Source organism: Diabrotica undecimpunctata, chromosome 2, assembly GCF_040954645.1.
Source record: "Diabrotica undecimpunctata isolate CICGRU chromosome 2, icDiaUnde3, whole genome shotgun sequence".
Classification (NCBI taxonomy): Eukaryota; Metazoa; Arthropoda; class Insecta; order Coleoptera; family Chrysomelidae; genus Diabrotica; species Diabrotica undecimpunctata.
In genome coordinates this window covers 22918734-22939029 of record NC_092804.1, presented here as the reverse complement: position 1 = coordinate 22939029, position 20296 = coordinate 22918734, and the positions used below count along the sequence as shown (strand labels likewise).

General features: G+C 32.7%; 2 protein-coding genes across 2 annotated transcripts in view; both read left to right on the top strand.

Annotated features, from left to right (window-relative positions):
* Window positions 1-2578: 2578 nt before the first annotated feature.
* On the top strand, window positions 2579-4562 carry LOC140433238 (uncharacterized). Its single transcript, XM_072521283.1, has 3 exons — window positions 2579-2965; window positions 3160-3236; window positions 4100-4562. Exons 1-3 carry the CDS (start codon window positions 2632-2634, stop codon window positions 4406-4408), a joined length of 720 nt encoding a protein of 239 aa, XP_072377384.1. The 5' UTR covers window positions 2579-2631; the 3' UTR covers window positions 4409-4562.
* A 2665-nt stretch (window positions 4563-7227) lies between these two features.
* The window catches only part of conv (insulin like growth factor binding protein acid labile subunit convoluted), a 42934-nt gene continuing 29865 nt past the window's right edge, over window positions 7228-20296 (top strand). Inside the window, exons 1-3 of the mRNA XM_072522508.1 lie at window positions 7228-7435; window positions 16834-17099; window positions 18740-18909. Coding sequence (XP_072378609.1) covers window positions 16847-17099; window positions 18740-18909 — 423 coding nt within the window. The 5' untranslated portion in view covers window positions 7228-7435; window positions 16834-16846. The remainder of the gene's footprint in view (window positions 7436-16833; window positions 17100-18739; window positions 18910-20296) is intronic.

The window sequence follows — 20296 nt, the reverse complement described above, 5'->3', positions numbered from 1 at the left end:
CAGGAGTTGCATTCTGAACAAGGTATCTGATAGACAACATTAGTGTGCTCTAACGAGCTTAGTGGAGTTTTAGACTTGGAGAATAACTTTCCAATGGTTTTAGTATTTTTTAGGGATATTTTGACGGGTAAGTTTTTGAATAGTTTAGTAAGCTTGTTCGTAATTTGTGGGAAATAGGGAAGAGAAGCATATTTTGTGGCTGGTTTTGGGGTTAACGGGGAAATGTTTGTCTGTATGCTATTGGATATGGAGGCTAGTATTGCACCGTTGGGTGCTTCCGAAATAGAATGACCATAGCTTTTAGAGAAAAGATATCTGTTGATGATGGATATGGGGTAAGAGTTATCAATGAGAATGGATTTGAGTAAATCCAAGGATTCCCTCTTGTACCGCGTATGGGTCAACGTATGTACTCTAAAGCTAAGAGCTTGTACAAGGTTATGTTTGTATCTTATTGGGTGTGTAGAGTGGTAATTTAAGAACCTCCCAACCTAACCCCCATTCTAGTTAATTTCGTACTCGATGACCTTATCAATGAGAGTATCAGTAAGTTAGATTTCCAGGTTCCCTTTGTAAAGCGTTATGTCGACGACTTGATCCTAGCAACACCACCTGATAAGATTTTAAGCACCTTATCAGTCTTCAATAGCGTTGATCCTCACCTGCAATTTACTTGTGAATTGGAGGTTGATAACAGCATACCGTTTTTGGATATGCGAATCATACGCACACATAGTAACACATTGGGCACTACGTGGTACAGGAAAGACATGGCGAGCAACCGGTTCTTAAATTACCACTCTACACACCCAATAAGATACAAACATAACCTTGTACAAACTCTTAGCTTTAGAGTACATACGTTGACCCATACGCGGTACAAGAGGGAATCCTTGGATTTATTCAAATCCATTCTCATTGATAACTCTTACCCCATATCCATCATCAACAGATATCTTTTCTCTAAAAGCTATGGTCATTCTATTTCGGAAGCACCCAACGGTGCAATACTAGCCTCCATATCCAATAGCATACAGACAAACATTTCCCCGTTAACCCCAAAACCAGCCACAAAATATGCTTCTCTTCCCTATTTCCCACAAATTACGAACAAGCTTACTAAACTATTCAAAAACTTACCCGTCAAAATATCCCTAAAAAATACTAAAACCATTGGAAAGTTATTCTCCAAGTCTAAAACTCCACTAAGCTCGTTAGAGCACACTAATGTTGTCTATCAGATACCTTGTTCAGAATGCAACTCCTGCTACATTGGCCAGACTAGTCGATCTCTTCTAGGGCGTATAACTTCACACAAAAGCGACATCAGACTTTCCAAACCCTCTTGTGCCCTTGCACAACACGCCATTTCCACTAAACATCACATTGATTTCACAAATACCAAAATACTGGCGAAACAAAACAACCATCAGAAACGCTCCTTTATTGAAATGTGTGAGATCCTCAAGAACTCATCGGCAATAAACAAAAGAACCGACATCGACAATTTGAGCCAGGTTTACCACTCTCTCATCTTACGAAATAAATGATACCAATTATTCTTCAGTTAAAAGTTGGCGTATTTTTTGTTCAAAATAATAACAAAATTATCCCCTATTTCCAAGTTTCATTAAAACATAAATTAAAAAATAATATATCAAATATTTCTGCCATATAAATTCCACCTGTCCAACTAATTATGCAATGTCCCCTGTAGAAGTTCATAATTGTCTCAAACCTTGGAATTTGGTGACACATGGCCCTTACAAAAAATTTTCGGTATCGCGTCAAGTAGTTTGCTTAGATGCAATAAATCAGAACTTTGTTGGTCTTCAGTGGAGAACCATCTAAATGAAGCCAAATGTTCGTTTAAAATTTTTTAAATATTCATATCTACGAATATGAACATTATTTTCTGCAAAGTTTGTGTGTTTTTTGTTTTTGTTTTTTGTTTTTTCTTTTTTGGTTAAGTTAGTTTTAAATAAGGAGTAAAGTGTACAGTAGATATGATAACATCGATAACATACTACATATTGAGTTGTAAGTTATGAACTATATCTGTATTTCTTATAAACTCAATGTCATTTGTTATATTTTAGAGAACTGATGAAGCTTTAGAAATATAAAGCGAAACGTCTTCAATAAACTTATGAAGTAGTTGACTTCTTTTTTTATTTGCCAACCTGAATGACCGATTAAACCTCTGAATTCACTAGTTGAATACTTTAGAAATATATATATATATATATATATATATATATATATATATATATATATATATATATATATACATATATATATATATATACATATATATATATATATATATATATATATATATATATATATATATATATATATATATATATATATATATATATATATTGTATATATATATATATAAATAATTCCAATCTACTGATTTCTACTGATTTTTTGAATGCAAATCTACTGAAGACATAAAGTCTGACTTGGCAACCCTGCCTACGAGACTGGCTCGCGACTCGTCAGTTTGTTTTAATTTTTACTTGGCTCGTCGTTTAAAACCGGGCGTGTATCACGGGTGGCGAGCCAAACCGGCAGTTTTTGGCGACCGTTGAAGTGAACAGACGTGCGTGAGAGTTTTTAATCATGGATATGCGAACTCACAGTCGCGATTTTATATTAGAATTTATATCTTGCTTCCGAGACTGTTCTTGTTTATGGAAATGTACATCACCAGAGTACAAAAACAAATCAAATCGACTGACCGCATATGTTAAACTGTTAAAGATCTTAAAAAAACATGAACCGAACTCAACTATAGCCGACGTTAAGAGAAAAATTCAATCATTACGAGCTTCCTACAGGAAAGAAAGGAACAAGGTTACGGCAAGCATGAGAACCGGCTCCGGTATTGAGGATATATATCAGCCAAAATTATGGTATTACAACGAGCTTGAATTTCTCAACGACCAGGCTCGAAGTAAGTATTTTACCTACCTACCGATTTTTATTTCATTTAGGAACTCAATTACTTATGTGCAATCAAATAATGTAATAAATATAATTACCTATGTTTTATTCGTAGTAGTATGTCATATATAGTAACAAATATAAAATCATGGTATTCTAAACTAAACTAAAAAATTCTAAACTAAATTGTAAATTATTTTACAGACACTCGTAGTCAACGATCAACTCAACATAATGAGGACAATCTGAGTCAACTATCAATGCAACATTCAGAGTACAATGTGAGTATCGTTATTATTATTCGTTCTTTCGTCTATTTCATTATGTATTTACTAAATCATTCTGTCCTGCCACGAGACAGCTCCAGTTGTATTGAAGTATTTTACAAAATCTTCCCTTACTTTTTTTGTATCATTGCCAGAATATCCTGTGCGAGTGGCTTGTAGGCGTGCCAAAATACTATCCGGACTGATGCCTTGTTGAATTGTACCAGTAATTCGATTTTCTGTATCACTATCACCTGGAGAGATATAATCTATTCCGGATTTGCGTTTTAAATAATTATGTAAAGAACAACAAGACAACACCACAAAATTTATGTCATCAACTGATTTGAAATCAATAGCAGATCGAAATATTTGGAATCTTGCGGCTAAAATCCCGAACGCATTTTCTACTATTCTCCGGGCTCTGCAAATTCGATAGTTATAAATTCTCTTGGCATGATCAAAAGCTTCATCGCCAATATATACAAATGGTAATGGATCGGAATCCTGAGTTGGCTTTTCTGGCGGTGGTATATTTAAAGTGCCTGCATCCAAACGCTTGTAAAATTCTGTTTTCTTTAAAACCCCTCCATCAGAAATGCGACCGTTCGTGCCTACATCAACATATATAAATTCGTAATCAGCGTTGACAATTGCCATAAGGACAATGCTATGGAAGCCTTTGTAATTAAAAAAATGTGAGCCAGCGCCAGGAAGTGGAACTATTTTGACATGTTTACCATCTACTGCACCGAGGCAGTTTGGGAACTGCCACTTGTTTTTGAATTCTTCAGCTATCATTTTCATTTCTTCTACATTTTTAGGGAACTGAAACAAGAGAAAAGGGTACATAAATAATTGTTTTTATTTTATTACAGATAACTAGTCCGTCCCCATCGGTGAATTCACTGCCTGATTCTCTGCCTCCAACTCCATCCACATCACTGGATCCATCCACATTATCTCGAAAACTCAAAGATGACCATACAACTAGGATGTTTAGTTTGATTAGTCAAAGACTAAGCGAAAAAGAGGATGAATTTGATGTTTTCGGGAAAAATGTGAGTAATAAATTAAGGACGATGACGACTCAACAGCAAATTTTGGCGCAGAAACTAATAAACGATGTAATTTTTTGTGGACAAATGGAGCAGCTCTCCTTAAACTCTCAAATTAGCGTGAAATAAGTACCATGCTATAAGTACGAACCCACACACCACAACTTACTCACATCAAGTCTCTAATACCCAACAATTTTAGCCAGAAGCATCAAACTCAATGAAATATTATCTTACAAATTTTTCAGTTTGATATTATGTTTGTTTGTTTTTTTATATTATTGAGAAAGTTGTTAGTTAAATTTAGTTATTTTTTACTGCACTGAAAATAATAAGTATAAAAATAAATATTTTACTTTCATATATATTCGTTTTTTAATACTGTGTAAATAGCTCTGCAAGTTTCCGGAATAATTCTCCCCAAAGTTTGCCTGGATATTAAAGTAGAATACTGTAAACTGGTTTGGGATTTACCTTCACAAAACTTCAGTTGAACACGACATGTTGGCTGTGGACGGTTGACACGACTGTTTTGCTCGCTAGTCGATCAGCACCAACGAGCCGCGTGTAAAACCGTCGTTCTTAAAACCGCGGTATTATGGCTCGTTCGTCGATCACCCACTGAACTTTCTAAACGAATTAAATAAAAATTTGGCACTACGTATCACTGTATCTAAAAACCCTATCGAACTGAACTGCTCACGGAAAACACAAAATTAAGCATCCGGTAAGAATGAGATTCATGTCGCGACAGGTTTCAGTACAGCAGACAAGGCGGCGACTTTGACGGGAGGTGCGTCGGACTACCGAGCGTGTCGGATTGCAAAACGTCGGAGTATCAAGCGTGGACCTATTAAATCAATTTACAACGTTCTCCACCGTTTTCTAATTTTTAATTTCTCGGTCATTCAGAACCTACCTACTCTTCTATTCCTCTCGCTTTTACATCCTTGTCGATTCACTTTCTTCATCGGCGTTAATACAGATATGAATATAAATGAAACATTGGCTATTTCAGGTAGGATTGTTGAAACCCTAATGCAACCCCATTTGGAAAAAAGACACACTTTATATGCAGAATTTGTATTTAAATAAAATAAACATATATGGAACTGATATAAAACCACAAAGTTATGCCACTCTTCACAGAAAAACTAAAGAAGTCCAAAATCTCCTTTAAACATCCAAAAGTCATTACGTGCATAAAGTGGTGCAACAAAAGGGAAATTTATATGCTTAGAACTAATTCTATCTTACAACTAATCACAAAATATCCATGAATTTTACAGGAAAAACTGATAGAATAACTGGACAACCAATTTATAAGCCAGAATGTATGCTAGACTATAATAAGAACGTGGGAACAGTAGAGAAAAACTGATATGCTACTAAATTCTGCGAAAACAATACGGAACAACAAAATTGTATCGAAAAGTTTTTTGCTCTTGCTTTATGTCCATAAAGGACCATTGAAACCAGAGGAAACCATTGTTCATAAAAATTCCAATGACCACATTAACTGAACAAAAAAAAAAAACAAATGATAAATGAAAAAAAAAATTAGAATAAAGTACTTAAACGAGTGGTAGCGACAATTAAATTTATTTCTTTATATTCTTTAGCGTTTCGTGCTAAAAATTAGTGTATTTAGTGAATATAATAGTAATTATATAGGTCTTTGGCATATGTATCTGAGTTTGATCCATTTTTATAGGAAACATGAAAAAATATGCATACTGAGGCACCACTACTATAAACTATTTATCGTTTACAATATGTGATGTATTTATTTCTGTTATATCGAAAGATTTACAACTCAAAATAGTGAACGAAATAAAGGAAGCCAAATTTTACTCTTTAATTAATGATTAATGATGATCTACACGTTAGAGCTTCTGTACCAATCGCTCTGATGGTTCCTGTAGAATGAAATACGTATAAGCAAATATACAGAGGTCCTATACGGGAAATCGAATCTTAACTGTCTTTTCTTTTATTTCGGTTTATTCTTTATGAGTACAAGAAACCAATTCGCCAAGGTATTTTGCTTAGATGAGGAGATATATTGTGGAATACAACTTTTTAGATTCTCCATATCTCTCTTACATCTTTTAGCATCATCTGTTTTATCTTGGAATTTATAGAAGGTACAGATTAAAGCAAAAAATCTGAATTTTTGTTTTCGCCAATAGAAATCTTCGGATTTCTGCTTTCGTGTTTTATGTTTATTTTATTTAATAGTTAACAACTACCAAACTGACAAATAGGCCCGGAATTACAATTTTGCATATGGCTCTCTTCAGCCTTAGTCCATCACTGTATATATTTAACAGAAATAATTACAAGCTATGGTGGACTAGAAAAGCACTTTAAATAGAGCACTTAAAAAAAGCACTTTATACTTTGATAGTAATAGAAACAATGGTAATAGATGTAGCGCAATGCAGATTCTTTGAATTAGATGATAAACATATCCACGTATATTCTCAATCTATGGCGCTAAACTAAATTTACTAGATAGTTGTGACTGGGATCAGCGAACTGAGTATGTTACAAATTAATAGCTTTGGAACATGTTTGGAACAATTTTAACAATGATATATTTTTTTCATTATTTAACTACGTTATAGGCAACCAGTATAACGACTCATATTTCGGCTTTCATTATCGATTTCTGTAGAGATATAAGTTTCTACTAGTCAGCAGAAGATGGCGCAAATATTTAGATCTCCATTTTACCTCTGAAATTTAAGCGGCAAATTTCATTTTAAGAAAGTGATTATTAGAGATTAGTTTTGATAAACTGTTAATTACTGTTATTAAAATAAATTTGTCATAAACATCTATTAATTGATAAGATTATAACTTATGAATCGAACTAATATTGGTATTAACTAAACTTGCTGGTATAAATAGAAAGCGCTTGTAATTTGTAGTCTACCTGGTTACCTTGAAAGAAAGAAGGTGAAACCGCGACAGTACAGTGTGGTTCTGAGGTACCACACTTGCAGTTGACATTTAAATGAAACGTTAAATGACTGCCTGAGTTGTATATTAATTAAAATAAATATGTGATCTAGTAGTTAATTAGTCATAAATCCACCCTCAAAGTGTTTATAGTTTTATATTTGTTGTTTTGTGCTTGGAATGTGAAAGGTAGGCAATGACCGTAAGGTTAGTCTGAGTGTTATATTTTTAAAAAATATTTTGTAGTTATTTTGATTGATTAGTTTGTCATTTTTAGTTTGACTAAATTATTACGCAAAGATTTTAAATAAATAATCGTACAAGCATTTAGTAAAATACTACACTCACATGTCTCACATTTTAATTTAGTTTCTTTCTAGGTCTGCTAATTTAAACAACCTATATAATAAATGAGACATTAACTAAAGGTAGTTTTTTATTTACATACAGTTTTAAAAATTTTGCCTAATTTGATCTTTTAACAATTAATAGGTACTTATATAAATACCTAAGTTTATATTTATATGAATTAAACCGGATGTTGTTTAAAATAACTTAAGATTGTTAAGATATTTCCTAATTTGGCATTGGAAACTGATACAGATGAGATAAGTTCTAACAAGGAATAAAACTCTTAATTACAACATAAACTAACTACGATAGCTATGTGTACAAAAGATACATCAGTTCAAGAAAATATACAATACCCACCAAATTACCTAATCAAAAATTATTATGAAAATACATAGTAGATATTTTTATAACAAGAATGTAATACTTATTTTGGTATTTTTATTCGTTAAACTCATAGGCAAGCTGCGGCAATTCATACGGAAGACAAAAATGTAGACAAAAACAAAATACAAATTTAAACGCAATTTGTAAACTGTTATTAAAAAGGAATTTAGAAATATTAAGTACGTAAAGATTTCAAAATTTTACGTCATTGTCGAAGATCTTTCAAAATAACTGAAATTAAGTCTACTTTTTTTCTTTCTCTCGTGTGTCAATAGCTAAATAGCTGTTTTTGACTCTGTCGTTTACCATGTGATCGTGCCATTTCAACCGTCTGTTTTTTTCGTATGTCATCAATAAAGCTCGGATTTATAGGCAACAAAAATTGAAGAAAAAGGCGCCTATATAGGCAAAGATTTTTATTAAAAAAGGCAGGAATATTAACATTTAGGCAAAATATAGGCAATAAAGTAATATAACTTATTATTTATTGTACAAAGTGAATTAACGTAATATTAACTTAAGGCAGGTATATTTACACATCATAATCATAACATTAGTATAAATAAACTAGTAACTAAATAACTGTAAATTAATAATTAAACATTGTAACCACTTAAAATTTTATCAATGATAGAAACAACTAAATGTTTTTCAATATTTTCGGTCTTAAAACTATGTCTTCGATCACTTAAAATTAATTTGTACATTGAAAACGAACGTTCGACAGATGTAATTGGAGCATATTTCAGAGCGGATAATAAATCTGGCATAATTTGAAATTCCTCGGAAAATGTCCCATTCAAAACTTTAGCGACATTAGATAAAAACGAAAAAACCTTACTTCCAGGTGCCGATTTAATTTTCGTCTTTAAATTATCTATTAATTTTACTGACTCACATAAATTTATCTCTTGTTTTTCTAATAAGGTAATTGTGGTAACTATTAATTTATAATTGTCATTGATATAAGCGAGTTCCTGTTTTAATATTTCGAATTTTTTAATATTTTTTTTGCTTCTTGAATGGCTTCGGAAATATCATCATCAAATTCTGACATAACTAATTCTATTTCATTGCAGTGTTCAAAGTAAAAAAAAACTGCTTCGAGCCAGGTTCCCACCTCGTAATTACGGGTTTAGGTGGCAAAAAGACACCTCGAAGTCTTTCTTTATATATTTGCACCCTCAACGGAGCCTTTACAAAAACTTTTTTCATAAAATTTATAAAATTATTTACCAACGGAAACAGATTTCTTATTTCTTCAGCAATTCTATTTACCCCGTGGGCTACACAAGTGCAATGAATTATTAGGATAAAAAATCTTTAAAAAAACAGTAGCTTTTAACATATGTGCCGCAGCATCTGAAAGCATTAAAACTATTTTATTCACTGGTATAGCGTTGGGTAAAAAGAGGTTTGTTAAACTATCTTGTATAAATCGACTTATTGTTAAATTGTTTGTTTTTTCCAATTCTTTAACGGCAACTAAATAAGGTTTTCTCGCAAAGTTTTCGTTCAAAATTTTAATCATTAAATTAGCTATATACCTGCCGCATACATCTGTCGTTTCATCCACGATAATATACAAAAAATTGCCCTCTAATTCCCGCTTAATTTTTGAAATACATTCCACATAACATTTTTCCACTGTATGTTTTCTCAGTGTACTCTCGTCCGGTAAGGATTTATTAAGATATTTTTCGAAAAAGCATTTAAAACTAGGGTTATTAACTTATATAGAGGAATGTTGGAATGCAATCATCATCTGGCATAAATTAAATTTAAATGCGTCTTCCTCCTTTTTTTTTTGAACTGCTTAAACTATCCCGCAGAGGTAATTGGGCTAACTTAGAGGAATTTAATTTTTCCAAATTACGTTTATGAAGTGGGGTTCCACAATGCTGGTCAATAAAGTACTTTTTTCTACTTGAAATCTGAGAATTTAAAAAAAAAATAATTAGAATTCTAAAACTGCTTTAGAATTTAGTTATGTTGTGGGATGAGAAAAAATAAAACTTACCGATTTGCCGCATGGTTTACAAAATGCTCCATCTCCTTCTAGAGAAAGTTCCGAATAAGGTGCGATCCATAGCCTTAATTTAGATGTCATCTTTTCACACAAATGTCTAAAAAGTTTTAAAACGTGTTCTTTGCTTTTCGGTATACGCAACAAAACTAAACTAGGATATAGCAATTTGTGACTAAACTCTGATACAGTAACCGAGTGTACAACTGATAATAAACGAATAAAGCTTAGGGATTTCCAAATAGTTAACCCTCAAGTCTCGATCAGGTACATTTTCCTAGAAATCTGTTATACAGACAAACCATTGATATTTTATTATTGACCCAAAATTTTATTATAGAATGGTTTAGTAATAGAATAATATCATGGGTAGTACCATGAAATTTTAAAAAAGGCACAAATAGGCGGAATTTACGAAAAAAGGCAAAAAGTACAAAAAACAATTAAAATAGGCAAAATAGGCAAAAAAGGCATTTTGCCTATAATCCAAGCTTTAGTCATCAAATATTATGTGTTTAATAAGTCATGATGTCTCGTATTTAATTATTTGTTGGTTTTATATATTCATTATTTGTTTTATCTTTGGTGTATTAGTAAAGCCACACCTTCTTTGGGCCTGTTTTCTTTGCTACTCCACTGTAGATTAGTATATTTTCATCTAATTTTGATTGTCCTTGTCCTTTCTTTTTGTTTTACGTAGAGCGCATAATGTTTATTGGTTTCTCTTTCAGCACTTGGGTTATTTCTTGGTCTCTTGTGTTTAGCGATCTAATGTTCTATGTGGTAATGGTCATCTGGGTTTTTTTTATATTTTTCTCTTATTTTCTATTTTTTTTTCTTATTTTTTGCCGTGATTTTCTTTACATTATCAGTCCGATTCCGAGGCTTCACGGTGTTTCTTTAAGCAGCCTTTGTATTTACAGAGAATTAAGAGTCCAAAAATGAAAAGAGTTGTTAACCACAATAAAAACACCCAAAATCGAATTTCTCGGTCACATCATGAGGAACAGCGAAAGATATGGGTTGCTGCAATTAATTCTACAAGAAAAAGTACAAGGAAGACGAGTACCAGGAAGGCAAAGGATTTCCTGGATGAAAAATCTATGTACGTGGTTCAACACAACAACCACAAATCTTTTCAGAGTAGCAGTTTGCAAAATACAGATTACCATGATGGTGGCCAACATCTGAAACGAATAGGCACTACAAGAAGAAGAAGAAGATATTGTTTATTAATTAAGCATTATTAAGTTTTATATTTAACTTTAGGTAGCATTATTAGCCACGTTGTTTTAATTTAAGTAAATCTGCGGTTTTTACATTACCAGCCAAATTACCAAGCGCACACTTTAACGGTGTATAAGTGAAAGATTTTACTTACGAATATCGCTCATGACTTTACTGCTTACTTACTGCAGCCTTTGGTACTCTGAGAGTCACAGCTGGTTCGTTTGATTCTTTCAATCCTTTTTTGCAAGTTAATCTGCTTTTTCGATGCCAAGATCCCTAGTACCTAGACAAACTCAACCTTATTCCGGTCTCCCAGTTCATTCAGTTCTTTGATGCAGTCGTACACCAGCCTGGATGTCACTTCCTGCCACGTCAGTGCCTTCAGTGCCACTTGACTATCAGACAATATATGGATCTGTTTTTTTTTTCAAGGGCTCTCTCATTACTTCCTTTTGCACATTGAAATATCGCATAAATCTCCGCTTTAAAAACGACGCAGTTACTCTCAAAGTCAAAGCTTTCACTAATTCTTGTATTATTGGAGTGTATTTCTGCCCCCACATCCTCTATAGTCTTGGATACGTCTGTATAATAGATCTTTTCCTGTTGGTTGTGATATTCCTTGCATCTCCATACATTCATGTCTGGAATAGACACCCTGTATGAATTCTTAAAATTGTATCTTTTTGTCATGTCATCTGGTTTCTCATTAAAAATGTCCTTCGTCACAGTCCTTATGATACTGATATGCCCTGTCCCTTCATAGCAGAGTTTCAGTGATTGTCTATTCAGTTGGCTTCCAATCTTGCTTCTTCTTATATTATAAAATGCAAGGAAGACAGGCCTAGTAGAACATCCATAGTTGCTGTATGCTCTCCCCAAAAATCGCGGTATAATTTATTACAATTTTTTTGTGACACCCTGTATATATAATTACGTAAGCATCCTTTCGTTTAAACTTTAAACTTGAATACCTCGTGAGATTATAGTAGTTTTTCAGCCATATTTGCCATGATTTAATATTCCAGTCATGGGGCCATTACAGTAAATCGTTTCTTTTCTAAATCGTTAAAGTGTGTTGAACTTAATCAACAATTTTATTTATAATAATCGTGTAATTGATATAAATCAATAGGTTTCAGCGGAAGACGTCGACAGATTGTTAACTGAATTTATTTTGTTATTTATTTATTTTTAGCAAAATTTATGTTGTGAGAAATATTTTTTTACTAATGGCATCCGAATGGCAATTGTAGTTTTGGAAACTGCAGCACGAAACATTTCTGCGGATATGCGGCTAAAGTATCTCCTTAGGTCCTTCAGCTATGAGTTCTGACGTCTTCCTACTAATATTTCGCCCTGTACTTTACCTTATATTGTAATTCGTAGTAATTCATATCTTTCATCTCTCAACACCTGATGCAAAAATTTATATTTTCCTTGCTGGTCTACTTCATTTTTGGTAACTTTTTGTCTCCATGCAATTCTCAACATCCATCTGTACAGGGTATGGAGACAAATCGCGAACTCAGATGAAAGTGTGTAATTTATTTAATGATAAATATCCAGAAATATCCATCACACGGTCAACACTAAGTAAGATTGAAAAGAAATTTCGAGAAACTGGTACGGTTGAAAATGGACCCAAATCAGGTCGTCCCTCTGTAAATTATGTTACAACATTAGATGTTCTACTTGCTTTTGAAGAAGAGGCGCACACTTCTGTTCGTAAGGTTAGTAGTGATCTCGATGTTTGCAAAACAAAGGTACACAAAGTACGTAAAAGTAAGTAAAGTAAGTAAAATGCACAGTTGTACACTAATTAAACGAGGATGATCCAGATAAAAGAATACCATTTTGCGAAATAATGATGGATAACAGCCACCGAAGCCCTCTCTTGGTTCAAAATATTATTTTTTCTGATGAGGCTACATTCAAATTAAATGGCAAGGTCAACCGTCAGAATTATAGATACTGAGCAAAAGACAACTCCAACTGGATGCGGGAACATCATACACAATACCCGCAAAAGGTAAACGTATGGGCTGGCATTGTAAGAAATAAAATCATTGGACCCTACTATTTCGAAGGTAATTTAAACGGGCCAGCATACCTTCAGTTTTTAAGTGGGTATCTGGTACCTACTTTAGTTAATTTGTTCCCCAGTACATTTATTAATCTTGGAGGTATTGATAAAAGTTTATAGTTTCAACAGGATGGTGCGCTTCCGCATTATGCTTTAGATGTTCGAAGGTACCTAAACGAAATTTTTCCGAACAGGTAGATTGGAAGACGTGGACATATTGAATGGCCAGCGAGGTCGCAAGACCTCAATCCTGTGGATTATTTTATGTGGCGTCATTTAAAGAATGTTGGTTATAAAACGAAACCTGCAAATATTTGAGACTTAAAAACAAGAATTCGTAAAGAAATAAGCAATATTTCTCAAGAAAGCATATCAAGGTTCTACAAGAATTTGTACAACCGTTTGGGTTACTGTCAAATACAACAATGGCTACAATTCGAACATTTAAGATTAACTAATGTGTTAATTATTGGATTACTTTCAAGTTATTTATTATAATTTATTAATATTATAAATCAATAAAAATTAATTTTCTAAGCACATATCTTTCAAATTATATCCGTTAGACCCCCAGAATTATACTTTCTTGGAATCAGCTCATTTTTATCGATCTAAAAATGTCCTAAAATACAGAGTGTTACATTTAAAAAAAAAACCGATGACGTCATCACTGTAATGTGTATCACCTTGTATAATGAAATTTTATTGTAAAATGTAGAACATTAAATTTAAAAATCGACGAACGAATCGAGATTTTTTTAAAAAGGCTTTTCATATAGGAAATATCGAATTTATTCCATACTTTATGGACTCACTGTATATTAATTCTATTAATACTTCCATTAATACTATATTACACTGTTAAAAAAATAACTGTTTCTAATTTGAGTTAAAAGTGAATATGATTTTTATCGCTGTTAGTTATATCAAGTCCTCAATGCTTAGTTGTTATATCTTTTGGACAATAATTCGGTTGGAAATTCTTAATAAAGAAAAGAAAGCAAATAAAATTTAAACGTAGTATTGTTAGTTATTCCAAAGTTTAAAATGTACTGCTTTATTCATTTGACATTGTATATATTTAGAATGACCCGAATAAATCAAAAAGTTTGTGTCAATCTCATTTGCCTTTTGTCCAGCCATAATAATAAAGTAAAACTAGTTTTACCCAATTTCGGGGTTTACCCGTAATATACATACATCACTAAGTTTTACAGCCATAGAGCAAAACAAAAAAGTACGTTTGGTCATTCGCATTCTGAACTCCAGACTAAGGTCTGTTCTTTAAAAAAATGTTTTCGTGTTCAGGAGTGTTCCATCAACGTATAACAATATTGTTTCTAATTTTAGGTAATGGCATACTTGATGTAACGTTTTTATAAAGATATTAAGTGGTGATGTGCACCTGTAGTTTACTCGGCTTAGTTTTGAAGTAAAGACGAATCAAAAGCCTTTTTATTAATTAATGAATATGAAAAATTTTATCTTATTATTATTCAATTTTATTTTATATCAATTATTCTTAGGTTTCCTTCATCTTTTTTCTTAAGACACTTTACTTCTACTCCGTATGCTATCACCGGTCTAATTACTGCTCTATATATTTTTGTCTTTGTGTTTTTGCTCAGGTTTTTGTCTTTCAGTAGTCTGTGATATTTCCAATACACTCTGTTCCCCGCTTTAATTCTTTCGCTTATTTCTGCGTTTCTTCCATTTTCGCCGTTCACTAACACCCCCCAAGTATTTAAAGTAACCCTCTGAAATTTATTTTCACCTATTATTATCTCGGTTGGTCTGTTTAAATAGTCTCTTGTACTTATTAGTACAAGACTGTTCAAGACTTATCAGTTGGACTGTTTCTTCTAGTTTTTTTTGTCTTCTTCTAAATGTGCCTATCTTCTAGAGATGTTGGCGATCACATTGACCCATCTTATTCTATTCACAGCAGCTCGAAATAGATCAGTTGACGTTAGACCAGTTCACTTTCTAAGATTGGACAGCCAGGATATACATCTACGTCCAGGGCCTCTCTTACCCTCAATCTTGCTTTGTAGAATCAACTGTAGAAGTCGATATTTATTATTACGCATGATGTGACCAAAGTAAGCCAATTTTCTGTTCTTTACGGTGTTAATAATTTCTTTGTTTTTTTTTCTAGCCTCAGGAGAATAGTTATGTTACTTGTGTGGTGTATATATGAAACCCTCAACATAAGTCGGAAGCACCACATTTCAAATATCTCTAATCGTTTCATGGCATCTTCTGTAAGGCTCCAGCTTTCTACTTCATAGAGGAGGACACTAAAGACGTAACATCTAAGAATTCTTATGCGTATATTTTTACTTAAAGATAAGTTGCAGAGAATCTTCCTAAGTCTATTGAAAGAGTTTTTGGCTTTTTCAATACGAGTTTTTATTTCGTAGCTGTGATTCCAAGTATCCTTAATATTGCAACCTAAATAGCATATTTTTTCCACTCTTTCTAATGGTGTATCGCCCATTTTAATTTGGGTGTTTATGTTGGTGTTCTTACTAATGATCATTATTTTTGTCTTCTTGTAATTTAGTTTTATGCCGTATTTGTTACATGTTTCTACAACGTTATCCATCATCCTTTAGAGCCCCTGCGCACTATCTGCCAGCAACATTGTATCGTTTGCATATCTAATATTGTCTAGAAGTTGGCCATTTACAGCAATCTCCTTTTCTGATTCGTCTTTTTTTTGTCACGTACTATCAATGCTAAATCGTCCGCGTATCCTATGATTTGTGTTGAACTTTGAATAATTGTCCCTTTTTGCAGCTCTGTGTCTCTGATTATTCCTTTTAGTATGATATTAAATAGCGCCAATGACAGACTATCTCCTTGCTTTACTCCACGTTCTTTATTGATGTCGTTTGTATCACCTTCGGTTGTTTTAACTCTTGCTGATGAGTCCTTCATCGTCATTTTAATCAGTCTTATTAACTTTGCTGGTATTTACATCCGTTTCATTTCTTTTAATAACTGTTTATGTCAATGAACAATATGTGCAGTTCTATGTCATATTCGAAGCTTTTTTCTTTTGATGGTTTGCGTTAGCACGTGTATTGCATCTATTGTTGATCTCCCTTTTCTAAATACCTGTTGATAATGTCCTATATTTTGGTCTATGTAACAATTTAGTCGATTTCTTATGATTGTGGTCATAATCTTATTCGTATAAGATCATTTAATAGCTCTACTAAAAAGTAAGCGTTTCTATTGCTTATATTAGATTATTTTTTTATATAATATTAACAATATTAGAATTTATAATAATTTTAGATTATTTTTAAGTTTACATAATAAATATTTAGATTAAATAAAAACTAAACTAATAATACGTGTATGATAATTAAACGGGCGCTCTCGATATCATTTCTTTAAAATTACTCCAATAACCACTAATCACTTCGTAATACGCCTATTATTATATTCGGAAAAATGGTATATTAGACTACTTTCTAATTTTTTATTATTTTTCAGAACCTATTTAACAATGATACTACGACTTTCTCTTGTGTTCATACTATGCAACTTCACTTTGTCTGAATATATTCCTCCTGGCCCGCAATACAGATGCCCGAAGGACAAACTCCTCATACATCCATGTACCTGTGATATTGAGTCTGATATTGGAATCTATGTGAGCTGTAATAACACCAATTTGGCTACGATGAGTATTGGATTGAACAACTTAGCTACTTTTAAACTGCCTATCGAAAGATTAACCATTTTCAAATGCAGCATAGGTAAGTGGAAATCTAATATACGATCAAGGTTAATAGCGAACGTGGTCGTATACCGGTTCTAATTTACATAGTTTGCGACTCTCTCTCAAATCTCTTTAATTCAGAACCTAATATATTTTATATTGCCAGATCTCTCTTTTGCGCTGTTTTTTCTTCTTTTAGTGAACTTTCAGCTTATTAGTCGATTTTTATATATATATATATATATATATATATATATATATATATATATATATATATATATATATATATATATATGTATATTGTTGGTTAACAGTTCCTTCTGTATCCAACATATGAGTGAAGTTTCATGAAGAGAGTAACAAATGGTGAGCTTTTGTGGTGTCGGACTCCTGCGCCGGCTAGCCCAACTGATTTTCGATGTTGCACTTTGAAAAATAAAGATTATACTTTTGCATTCTTTTTGATAACTAGAGCGCGGAATATATGCAACATTTTTTTGAAAAAATATGCGCATATATATGCGTCTTTTTTCATGAAAATATGTACAAATATTGACTTTTAATACAAAATATGCTATCCAATATGTAATAAAATTTAATGATGTAATAGAACAAAATGGAGTGCAAAAAGTACTATGTTCAAAAATTGGTTTTTATTTGGAAAAATACACATAATAAGTAAGAAAAACATAGTCAGATACAATTATTTACTATTTTAAAATGGTACAAAAAAGTATTTCAATATTTTATAATTTGTCGTTTGGAAATACTATAAAAGGCATTTACAACAAGATACTTTTCCAAGTTTTCCAGTAAAAATGATTGTCTTCTATCAGTAAAAATGTATTTAGACATTGAAAAGGTTCTTTCAATGTCTACTGACGTAATGACAATATTGAAGTTTTGGCAGCATACCATAAGGCCATGGTACATGTTCGTCAAAATACTTATTTTCGTAGATATTTTTGACTATTTTTAAAAATTTAAACCCTTCATTCTTTATTAAAGTCATTCCCGCTTTGTGCCTTATTTGATTTCTAACTTTACCCGGAACTTCCACACTTGGCCATAACAGTTTAATGGTACTCATGGACTCTCTTAAACTTAATTGTCCACTCTCTAACGATGTGATCATATCTGGTATAAAGCCAAAATTAACTTTAATAAAAAGTAAATCTCTAGATACACTTGCACTTTGTAACAAGAACTTACTTTGAACTAAACTCTGAGCGTCGTCCTCCATGTCCAAAATTAAGTCTTTAACGGCATCAAAATGTTCAGCGTAGAATATAGCTGCGTTAATCCATGTTCCCCATCTGGTAATTACAGGTTCTGGTATTAAACTAACTCCAGGCAGTCTCTCCCTACACATCTGCACTCTCAGAGGGGCTTTGATAAATACTTTTTTAACATTTGAAATTAGCTTATTTACTAACGAAAAATTCTGTTCTGATGGTTTCTGCTACTCGGTTTATCCCGTGCAGAAGACATGTAACATGGACCAAATTGGGGTAAAATACTTTAAGGTTCTGTCCTACTTTTACCATATAGGGTTCGGCATCAGATAGAAGCACCAACAACTTTTCTTCTGGTACTGGGTTGGGAAAAAAGAAGCTTGATAGAGGCTGCTGTATGAATCTGGATGTATTTATTATTATGGTACTTTTATTGTTCCAGCAAGGTTATTTGGAAGTCTGCTCTACAAGTTAAATCTGCGTACCCTGCTTATTGAAGATACACCCATAGAAAAAATTGAGGAGCACACATTTCTTGGTGTAAACAATACACTTAATGAATTACATCTGAGAAATACTAGTTTAAAGGAATTTCCTACATTGGCCTTTAAGGTAAATATTTGATAACTAATATGATTATTAATCCAGTTTTAAACTAGATAAATTCCAATATTAATATGATTATTTATTTTTTATATGGTTAAAAATGTAATCCATCAGGTGTATGTGTGTAGTCATTGTTGTATGTAGACGGAATTAAACATAGTTTATCCCTTAAATATTACGAAACCAATAGATATAGAAGTAACGGAATACGATAGGAGGACTCATTAGGTCTTATGCTCTCTATTACGCGGACGATGCAATATTGCTATTCCAAACTCAAGGTAATCTAGTCCTCACAAAAGAAAAAGAATTTAATATGACAATTTAAATCCAAAACAGTAGTGATCAGTAAAGAACCAACCAGATGTAAATTGATGATGCCAGCGTTGTCCAGTTATAAAGACCTGGAAAGAGAGGTGAGAGATCAAGTATAAAGAGCAAATAAACTGGCAGGTTGCTTTATATGGGAAACAACAATGAGATGAAATCAAGAATTTATAAGGCCTGTATAAGACCAATAATGGCATATACATCAGAAATAAGATCGAACTTAGCTACAATACAAAGGCTACTAGAAATGGCGAAGTTGAGAGTACTAAGAAGAATTACAGGAAATACGCTGAGAGGTTGAAAGAGGAGTAAAGACATTAAAAGGAAATGTATCGTACGATATGTAAACTAGTGGTAAATAAACAGAGAATATAATGGACTACTTACAGAAGCAGAATAAGGAAGACCTGCGTGGTCAAATACTCTGCACTATATTTGGAGCTATAAACGACCAAGAAAAGTAAAGCAAATGATACAACTTCGAAGTATACCAACTTTTTAATGAACCAGACGTAATAACAGTCATTAAAACACAGCAACTCAGATGGGTTGGACGCATAATACGACTGACAGACATTACGATCGCTAAAAAGCAAACCACAAGAACACCTCTAGCAAGGACAAGTAGAGGCCTACCGTAAATTAGGTGGTTGGATGAAGTTGAGATAGACGTAAGAGTGTTAAAAATCAGAAGAATGGCAACAAGTCGCCATAAACCGAACAGAGTAGCGACGAGTCTTGGAGCAGGCCAGGATTCACAAAGGATTGTCAAACCAAAGATGATGAGGATAAATAAATTAATAGAATAGTTTATTTGAAACTTAATTATTAACAATAGATTATCGGTAAAATATATTGCTAATCTCTGAAGAACTCATTCCAGCCTCTCGTCTGTGTCTTACCATAGTGCTTCTTTACGATACTTTGATACTCAGTTGTACCGGATTAAATATCTACTCGATATGTAATATATTTCTGTAATTTTATGTCAAATTTTAAGCATAGTCATCTTTTGACGAGGGTTATACACATACACCATTAACGCTATACTAATGAATGAATT